The sequence below is a fragment of the Juglans regia genome, chromosome 4 (assembly GCF_001411555.2).
Source record: "Juglans regia cultivar Chandler chromosome 4, Walnut 2.0, whole genome shotgun sequence".
NCBI lineage: Eukaryota > Viridiplantae > Streptophyta > Magnoliopsida > Fagales > Juglandaceae > Juglans > Juglans regia.
Window position 1 is genome coordinate 10,158,518 of NC_049904.1, and position 11,102 is coordinate 10,169,619.

Below are 11,102 nucleotides of genomic sequence, written 5' to 3' on the forward strand. Positions count from 1 at the left end.
ACCACCACAGTGCCTAAGAAATCTCAGTAAGTTAAAATCTATAATAGTACTAAAAATGAGAGACAATAGAAACGAATGCAAAAGTTCACATAAACAAATTAGAGGAACACACGTATCTCTAACATGGCGAGGAATCACCTTCTGAGCTAAATACGTATCCATAAGCATGTCAAGGAATCACCCTCTGAGCAAAACACAAATATTCATAAGCATAGCGAGGAACCACCCTCAGAGCAAGAAACATATATCCATAAGAACAACGTCAAGTACGGGAAATCACTCCACTTGTTCCGCACGGGGAATCTCTCTACCCTATCAATACGTGAACACATTCACTAAAACACAATAGGAAACCACTCCACCTATCCAAAATGGTGAATCTCTCTACCTGGTCAACTATAGAACACCTCCACCAAATCATCACAAATGACACCACACCTAATCAACATAGAGACTCTCTACCTACGATATCATGTGAATCCAACATGAAAACGCCGCAGTACCCCGATTCATCACGGGGAATCCCTCTACCTGTATGAAACTAGTCGCAACGTGCTACTCGGGAATGGTTCAGGAAACCATCAACCTAATCCCATAGGCAACATCTAATATTATGGCATCCATAGACTATATTAATCTCTTTCTGAAGTGTAGAAAGTATTGACTCGGGAAATTGTAGAGTCTAATTCCTAAACTTATAATGGTGAAGATTTTGCCTAGTCCATTATACTTTTTTGTTTCGAGTTATTGGTCCTGAACTGCAAGAAACATTTAGTCAAAATCAAGATTTAATTTTATTATTGTTATGGAAAGAATTAGAATTGCATACAATTTTCTTACTCAAATATTTTCTATAATTTGGAGAAAAAAACACAATGTGAATGATCTATTGTTTCTTATGTTAGGGTCCACTCTACCCTAATATTATGTCATTCACAAACAGTGTTTATTTAATTCTCTTGTAAAACGTACTTTTGGTCATATGTAGTTGCAAGAGTTATCAATTAACTTCGGCGATGCATGAATCGGAATATGGAATCATCTCTGATCACAACTTAATTGGCTGCTCGTCCAAGGAAGATATTATGACAAGAAATTTCCAAAATGCGTATGAGAAGGGACAAAGAACCTTCACTTTGCTTCTGCATGAAGTGACCTCTACGTGAGCAAGGGATATTTGATTTGTCAAAGAACCGAAAGGTCTAAACAGAACTCTAAACATGCACATGAACGATAAGTAGCTAGGTTGAGAAAGGAATAACGAAGTCCAAAGAAAACTCGATCAGAAGCCTGAATCACGATCCAATCTTCAATCGTCCCTTATGTGTATAAAAACAACATATCTGAGCTTTCATTTCCATCCGGAATTATCCGCTACAAATAGTTTCAAAACATCAGAAAAAAAGAAAAGCTAATTAGATGGATGCCAAGCCTCGTGCTGTTGATCGTGTTTATGAGGATTTTGAACCCCAAACGGAGTGGGCTAGAGAGGAGGGATTTGATACTTTAATTGTCCTGCTACCAGGTCAGTACTTTCTAATTCCATCGAGTACTGTTCATACTTCATAGTCATGCTTATTTTCTTAAGAGTTTCTCTGAATTATTGGCTGAGCAAGGCATGAAGCATTGGCATCCAATAACTGCTTCTTGAAATACAAACTGACGAAGCTTACGATTTCAGAGTTCTGCGAATATGAAAGTGCATGCAGCATGCGCCAGTTATTAGTGAATTATTTATTTCACTCTTTGGTTCACAATTATTAGGTTATGTATTTTATGTTTTGGGCGACTAATTCATACTTGAGGAATTAATATAAGAATATTAACTATCTTATTAATTTCAACTTTTCCCAAAAACTTGTATATATTTTTCAAAGTATTCCCTAACTTTTCTTCCTACATGCAAACTATAAACCCAGCAGACTACTATATATATATATTATATTTATATATATATGTATATATTTAATATTCTATCATTTCAGCAATTTAATTTTCTTTCTTTTTTATTTGTTTTAAATATGTTTCACCCGATTGTATGCTAAATACTTGCTTTCCAACTTCGGAAAACAAAAAAGATATGCTTTATTTAGATTATTATGAAGTTGCTATTATCTATGTCCTTTGAGCTCTTTACTTAAAGCACATGATTTATTATAAGAACGAATTTAGTTAATAAAAAAATTAAGGTATGTGACTTTTGGTTATAATTAAATTAATTCACGATAATTTAAACGTTACCCAAATGGAGAACATGGGTTCGAAACCCCCCTCTCTCTACCATTGAATTAAAAAATTATAAGGTTACCCAACCCTTTCGCCAAAAGTAGTGTGAAAATAGGATTCAATGTAAAGGAATAATATAAATGAAAAAAAGGATCCCAGGAAACGCTCAAAAAGTAAATCTTTTATACATGATACACGCCTTAATTAGAACACACAAAAAAAGGAAATATGAACGCAACTTCTGATAAATTTCATTATTTAATTAACCATGTCAATCTCGATTATGCAGGTTTTAGCAAGGAACAATTAAGAGTTCAAATAACTTCATCTCGGAATCTTAGGGTCAGCGGCGAACGCTCGCTTGGCAACGACAAATGGCGGCGTTTCCAAAAGGAATTATCCATCCCATCAGATGTGGAAACCAATAAAATCACTGCAAAGTTCGAAGGAGGCACGCTTTACATTAAACATCCGAAAGCGATCACTCCGGCCAAACCACAAGAAGATGCAAAACTACCTGCAAAGTCACAAGAAAAGTTCAAAAGTGAGACAAAATTTGCTGATCAGAAGAGTGATCAAGGAGATGCTGCTCAAGAAGTTCCTTCAAAGGCCACTTCGGATAAACGTACGAATGGGAAACCTGCTGCGCAAGCAACTGCTTACACTACTAGAAAGACATCCAAGAAAGAGGAGGCAAACGATACAACTGGGAAGACTAGCGTTGCAGCGCCAGCTAACAGCGTTCCTCAAAATGTACCGGAGAAGGAGAAGGAGAAGGAACCCCGCAGCACAGATGGAAAAAGTAGCACAGTGGAGGATGCCAACATGACTTCCGGAAAGAAACCAGGGAAGGAAGAGCCCATCTATTCAGAAAAGAGGAAGAGCACAGTAGTGGATTCAGAGACTAAAAATGGTGGGCTGGAAGAAACTAAAAATGTCTCCAACGCAGGAAGTGATAAAAAGCATGAGAGTACTCTTGGCGACTCGATCAAGAATGCTACGAAGATGGACAAAGGATCAATTTCTAGTGGTAAATCTAGCATGGAGAATTATAAGCAAGCTGCTAGGCGTTTAGTTTTGGAGGTGAAACAGCCAAAGAAATTGATAAACTTTGTTGTGGCTGCATTACTTGCTTTGGTGCTCGTGCTCCATCTTAAAAAGGCAACGAAGCCTTCGGAGGGATCTAAAACTCAATTCTAGGAATGTTAAATTTGAATAACTTGGATGCATTGCATTTAAATGCAAACGAATGAAATGAATATATATATATATATATATATATATATATATATATATTGATCACTTCAAATCGATGGTTTCTTCCAAATTCTTTCGATTATGATATGATTTTCTCGTGCCGAGAAAACATAGAATTTCCTTCAAATTACCAGTAGCGTCTCATTAATTTATTGACTTGGTTCTGTTTGGTTTCATAGATGTCTCAACCCATCTCATCCAATTCCATCTCATCTCAACATGTAAACATTATTCAAACACAAACACTTTTCAATTTCAAATTTTTAAATTTTCAACTTATTCATCTAACTCATTACCTAATTATTACAACTTTTCCAAACTTCCAAACAAAATACAAATTCAACATTTTCAAATCTCAAAACAAAAGTAATATAAAAATATTTTATGCTAATAATATTTTATTCAATTTTTTCTCTCCTTTTTCAAAACCCCATAAATTAATATATTAATTTAAATCATTTCACTACTATTCATAAACTATTTCATTAGTGTTCACAGATTTCCCCTCTCATGTTATCCAGAAAGAAAAGTAATTGTATTAATTTGATGCCTCTGACTCTCCTTTACCATAAAGAATAGGATTATGTCAGGGCATCGGATGTGCAACTCATGGTCACATGTGCTCTTGTATCTATCTATGTAGTAAATGTGTGCCTAAAATGGTCACAAGTGATTATACCATACCCCTTTTATCACCTAAGATCAACATATAATCCACCAACACCAGCTTGTGTAAACAAGTTCCATACTCCAATACTTCCAACTCAAACTCATACAAAATGACATTTCATACAACCTGTCCAACTACTTAGCTTGTTCCGACACTTTACACGACATACCCTGTGACGCCCCCAGCCCCTGCTTGGGATTGGATGGTAACTGAGACACCGAGACATATAACACAAGGCTACACACCTCTCTTACATGACAGATAATATGTTATGCACCTAAGTATACTAGCAGTATACAATAACATAGCAACGGAAAAATAGTAAAGGTCGTATAAACTAAGCAATGCGATAAGCAATTGCAAAGCACATGGCACCATACTAATCTCATATCCCAAACATTGCCCAAAACATAAACATGTATCATAAAGATATAATATCCCAAATCATAGAGTATAGTTTAAAACTCCCAAAACACAGAACCACCTCAAAACATAGTTTCACAAAAGTTGAGGTCTAAAACCATTAAGTACTACTTTTCCTTTTTCTTGTTTTTTTCACAAAATAACTTAAGTTCTCGTACTATTCGTAACCATTGTCCCATCGGGAGACAGACACCAAAAGACCCCATGGGATTGCTGAGGCTCGAGCGGTATCAAACCTACATTGCCTTTGTGTTAGCCGAGGCCTTTGAGGCTCGCTCCAGATAAGTAGATAACTGGTCCATATTCCACCAAAACTTCATATTCTTAGATGGTTGATAGATCGTAGCATCGATCTCGATCTCACTAATACTATTTAGGATCTCCCTCAGAAGCTTAACAGTATATTTTAATGCGTTAGCAGTATAGTCATGACAAGCCTGAACAGCGTACTCATCCTCTATCAAGAAACTATCTGGGTTCATGTTTCTTGGGTATTCGGGATACCTGTAACAACTTCTACCATTCCGGTTGGAGAATGGTAGTGGAAACTACCACAATAAGATTTCTAGAAATCTCAACAAGTAATCACACAATATACCACAGTTAACACAAGCATACAAAAGGTATATCATGAAATGTGTGCATGGACATGTACTTGACTTGTGCACTTGACTATTTTCAAAAGACTTGTAACAAAGACTTTAGCTTTTCATAAAAACATCTTAATTTTTCTTAATCACGTGATCTTAATCAGAACTTGCCTTATGAGAATTATCATAAGATTTGCATCAAATGATCCTGTAACACCCCGCTCCATCCTTCTAACGTACATTCTTTCTTTTTTACGTAAGACTTCTTCTTTCTAACGTTAGCAAATCCCGAGGGCAAAATTATGCAATAGTCCGTTCCTTCTCTCTAACAACTGCGAGTCCCGTTATGCGTGCCGAACTCCGATGGCGAGTTTTTTAAGATACTATGTGATTTCTAAAGCAAGTTTTGTGTTTCGAAGTTGTGTATTTTAAATGGAATATTCTCATTGTATTTAACTAAGAATATTTTAAATAACTCAATTATAATATCTTTAAAAGAGCTCCAAAAATATTATAATTGTGAGGAATATTTTTATATAAATGATTCCAGTTATTTAAAACATTATGGGATTTAAATTATGTTTAAAACTCTAATTAAATTAAATGGTTTTATTCTTTTAAAGATGTTAAATAAGACTTCATCATTTTATTAATGATGAAGAAATTTTATTTTATATACTAAATTTTAGTTTAAATAATATTCTACCTTAATTCCTGTTAGTGTTTTTAATTAAGTTAATGTTTACTCATTTTCAAATCAGTATTTTAATCCCCCACCGTTAGATCGTTTTACAGATCCCAAGACGAAGGGACTAGGTTAAATACCCAAACCCCTCTTCCTTCTCCCTCACTTTTCCCTCCCCCCTCTCTCTCTCTCTCCTCCCTCAGCTCACGCGTACGCGGTACGCTGCACCTCTCCAAGCCGATTATTCCTCTGCTCAGCCGGCGTCGCCGTGCACCAGTTAGCCTCACCGCCTCTTCCACCGGCACCACCTCACTCCGGCGAGTCCCCCACACTGATCTCCCTCTCTCATGCTCTCTCTTCTTCTCTCTCGACAGTGCACAGCCTGAATGGGTTTGATGTTGTTGCACCACCGTGTGCCATCCTCTGGCGCCACCACCTCCATGGTAGCCTCCCCTCCCACCGGCCAATCCTCCTCCAGTGAGCTTGGCCTCCATCTCCCTGTCGTTTGTCCCCACGAAGTCCACCTCCCTCACACACTGGTTCTCCCACTTCCACCACTGTGCGCCGCCACCCACGGTGTCCAGCCACAGTCATGAGCCTCCTCTAGCCACCATCAATATACCCCAACCACCCATGACCCCGATCTACCCCTCATGCATGCCCACTCTCTCTCACAAAGTCTCCCTCCCTCCCAAGCTCAACGCGCCGCCGTAGGCCACCGTGGCGCCACCCCGACGCCACCACAACTCCACCAGCAACACCCTAGGCCTCCCATGGCTAGGCCACGACCAGCCAAGCTTCCCCCTCCATTCCATGCCTTAAGCACATGGGTTCCCCTTGGAAACCCACGGCTTCGTCGTGCTCCGCCACCCTAGCCACCATGAAGACCAACCTCAGCCTCCCTTGGCCTCCCCTAGCCTAGCCCTAAGCCCAAACCGCCACTTTATGTGGTGGACAACCACTACACGTGATGGACAGCCACTACGCGTGGCTGACCGCCACTATACACGCCTAGATCCACCGTGTTACGCTCCTTACCACCATCACAAGGCCACCATGAGCCCTTCCAAGACCACACTTAGCTATCCAAGCGCCCAAACAGCCACCGTACTTGGGTTAGCCGCTATGTACGAACCTTCCGACATCATCGACTGTGAAGGTCAATGAGCAACGCACGGGTTATCCCGTCGATGGTATAATCCTTTAGCCCTCATTATTTATATTAAATGTTAGTTGGTTGGTTAGGTTGTGGACTTGTGGACTGTGCTTTTAGTATTGAGGAGTTTGCTGTGTAGTATGGAGATGTGACGTGCTGTGTATGTGAAGTGTTGGAAGTATCTGTAGCGCGCTATGAAGTGTTGGTCGTAGTTGCGAAGTGTGGTTATGGAGTACGTGTTGTAATGGTGGTGTGGCGTTATGTGGAACGGGAAGAGTACATGTAGAGTGTACTCTGTGTGGCGTAGAGTAATGTGAAGGGAGTACACGTGGAGTGTACTCCATGTAGTGGAGTGATGCCGTAGGGGTGATGTGGCGTAGTGTGTATGGCAGGAGTACACGTGGAGCGTACTCCATGAGGTGTAGCGATACACTGTGTGGCGTGTCGCAGAGATAAGGATGATGGTGTGGTTGATGGGCGTAGAGCATGGTGAGTAGAGTCGAGAATTGTGGAACAATATGCCGAAGTAGCTATGATGTGGCCTGTAGTCTGGGGTGACAGATGTCACCGTACTTGACTTATGGCTGGGAGTATAGGTGAAGTAGTAGAACAACTGGAAGAGAACGCAGCAAAAGCATGACTGGGGAATGTCACGAAGTAAAATGGTTACCAGCAATCGTACTTATAATGGGTGAGGAGTTAGTGTAGGAATGACGTAGTAGGAACGTGACGAGATGTCACGATGTGACAGGAGTACGTGAGGGACCGTACTCGTGATGAGTTAGGAGTTTGTGTAGAAATGACGTAGTAGGATGTCAGGTGACGTGGCAAGGTCACGATGTAGCTTGGAAGTAGTCTCGAGCTATATGATGTGACGTAAGGCGTAGTTGTAAATACAGTATTGTCGTGTTAAGTGTTGGGATGAACTGTCAAAAGGGACGGGTAGCATGAAAAGTCATGTTAGCCGAGTTAAGAGAAGGTTGGTATGGGAGTATGGCTCTGGTTAGATACATGTACCGAACAGATTCACCATATGTAATGGGTAGTCTGTCCTGAGCACAGTTACACGGTGCTTAAGTCTCAGAGTTGGCTTAGAGCCGTGTGGCTTGTATGGATGAGAATGAGAATTTAGTATGGGCTAAGATGCATAAAGGCAGTAACGGGTGTATTGTTAGGATTGGGATGCGTGATTCCGTCGGTCGGAATGTGGTTAATAGGAAAAGTAAGACGAATGTCTTAGTGTTTTAATCCTAAGGTGAATCACCTTAGGGGATGAGCACTCGAAGTAGAACGTCATGTTTGTTGACCATAAGTGGTTTCCGAAGGTCTTAGCATAGTAAAGGGTACGTAAGAGCATGGGATAGAAGGAGAGTGTTCCAAGTAAAGTGTAGCTCTATTTATAGTTTAAGTTGCTTATGCATTAGATAGAGAATGACGTCAAGATTATGTGTATGCATGTAGGTTGTCATCTGACACACACATGAATAGACTGCATAATATGAAAGTAACATAGAGTCCAGGTAAGTATTGTGTTCATACTCTTCTAGGGTTTTCTAAAATTCAAGAAATGAAAATGAAACTCTTTTTCCTCATGAAATGACACGAAAGATGTTTTATGAAAAACATGCTAAGTAAAAATGTTCAAAGGTATACGTATATACGACCCTTCCTTGGCAGCCCCACTTTATGCACCCAAAAGTATTAATTGTACACATGAGAATGGATGACTATACGCTGTATCTATTGTATGTATTTTCTAAGAAAAATCAATGTGGAGGCTTGTGCCTTGAGCTCTAACTGATGCTTTAAACGACGCAAAGAAAGCGTTTTAAAATAATCCCTATGAACTGATGTTAAAATGCCCCTATTGACTGATGTCTTATGGATGCCACGAAAGACGATATTTAGGCCCATGCCTTTAAACAATGCTTTCCATGAATGAGTTATTAAATGAAAAGGACTTAAATGAATGAATGAAAGGACTGAATGAATGAATGTCTTACTGTATGAAAATACGTAACAGCCACATGAATGAATGAAAAGGGTATCAATGAATGGGCAGATGGCAATGCAGGGTAAGTAGAACTGGAAGTGCACCCAGTGTTGCCCCTAACTGAAAAGGGATTCTCAACACGTGGCCACGGGCAGAGTCCAGGTCCAAAGGAAGACATCTAATCCCAACACTCGGGGCGTAACAATATGAACTGGCCTATGAAAGTGATAAGAAAGAATGTATGAACGCATGAATGCATCGAATTCTTTAAGAAATGAAGGCACTGACGAGAGACACATTTTAAAGAAAAGAAAGCCCATTTTTAAGAGAAAAATTCATTCCAGTGACGTTTTCAAAAGAACGCACGTATGCATGTAAGTATAGTATGTATGAATGATGAATGCATGAATGAAAACCTATGTTATTATATTTTAACTGTATGAAGTAATGCTTACGAGTCATCAACTCATTTTAGTTTTTATGCCCTCCCCAAGGAACTGAATGGTCAGGATGGACACGGCCCATGGGGAAGAGCACGGAAGTCTAGGTATGAGTTTTAATTGTTCGAGAGACATTTTCATTATAATATTAATGTTTTCCGCTGTAAACCTCTTTTATTGTCAAAGCACATTTTATTTTATAAACGTAGAATCTTGCATTCTGGGTATGGAAGTAAAACGTTTTAAATCAAACGGTAATTCTCGTCTTCCTTTCTAACATCATTTTATAAAAAGTCCCACCACAAGGACGGGCGTTACATATCCTTATCACATAACTATTATTCTTGTTCAGAGGGGGGACACAACACGGTTCCCTTTAGCACTATGTATTCCTACTAATTACCGCATCATCAACGGTTCGTACTCCGTGATGAATACGTCATATTAACTCGACCTTCATCTGGTTACATGCCTTACGCACCCACTAGCGTTAGGCGCTTTCTCACTTCGGCATCCTTTGAAAAGAATCCATTTGAGACTCGTCGACAGTACTTCGTTGACCCAAGGGTTACCATTGTATTCTTAAGCACTCCAAAGTGGACAGAAGAGTTCCACTACGACATTCCCCCGCCCTAGCACTTGGTGTCATAATACAACTTATAAACTCTTTTCTTTGAAAACACTTTCTTTGAAACCACTTTTCCCCAAATGCATGTGACATGAGGCTTATAACATGCATACTTACACTTGACATATGACATGTGAAATGTTGTGCATGAAATAACCAAGCATAACATGTTCATTTCATAGCATGATAACATAAACCATATGTGATATCCAAACACATACATGGAATCAAGAGAACTTGCTTAGGCCGAAACACAAGCACAAAAACATGAAGAATTATCACTTAAACATATTCCAAACCTCAAACATATAATATAGAAATCAAGGCAGAGCGAAGCAAAACATGGAATCATAGGTTTTTACCAAGATCCAAAACTTCCAAGACATGTTCAAACCGAAATATCATATTGCATAAACCATTAATCTTAATCAAGTAAGAACTGAAACTTATAGAAGTATTTCATAGCATTTTCATCACAAATTCGAAGCATATAATTCCTTCCATAGATTTACTCAAGATCATATTAGCATATTCAAACAAACAATCCAGAGATAGCAAACAAAGCAATCAAAACAATGAAAATGATATGAACTCGCGGGAACGGAATCCCCTTAAACCCAAAATCAATTTGAAAACTCTCCAAGAAAGCCAAAATCAAGTCAATGGATGGAAAACCTAGACCCGATGAGAACTCGTTTCAAGAACCTAGATTATATTAAAATCTAGACCCGTTGAAGAACCTGTCTCAAGAACCCAGATTACAAAGGAAGAACGCCACAAAGGTTGTGATTTACCTTTGATAAGTTCAAAAGTTCAATTAAGAACAAGAGGAGTAAAACTCAACTCACAATGAATAAATTCATCAAATTTCATAAAATTCATAAACTTCTGAAAATGAGGGTACAAAGAGTATTTAAAACAAAACCTAATTAAAACCCTAGATAAAACAAAACCCCATCTTCCAGAAATACCCCCAAGTAAACAGTGTCACGGCTACAGTACGGCGCTACCGTAACTCAGCTACAGTAACCCTA

General features: G+C 39.1%; 1 protein-coding gene across 1 annotated transcript; it reads left to right on the top strand.

The window, feature by feature from the left end:
* The first annotated feature begins 1,298 nt into the window (after positions 1-1,298).
* Positions 1,299-3,474, top strand: LOC109008736 (inactive protein RESTRICTED TEV MOVEMENT 2-like). Its single transcript, XM_018988939.2, has 2 exons — positions 1,299-1,525; positions 2,516-3,474. The coding sequence occupies exons 1-2, from the start codon at positions 1,420-1,422 to the stop codon at positions 3,424-3,426; spliced, it is 1,017 nt and encodes a 338-aa protein (XP_018844484.1). The 5' UTR covers positions 1,299-1,419; the 3' UTR covers positions 3,427-3,474.
* Positions 3,475-11,102: the final 7,628 nt, after the last annotated feature.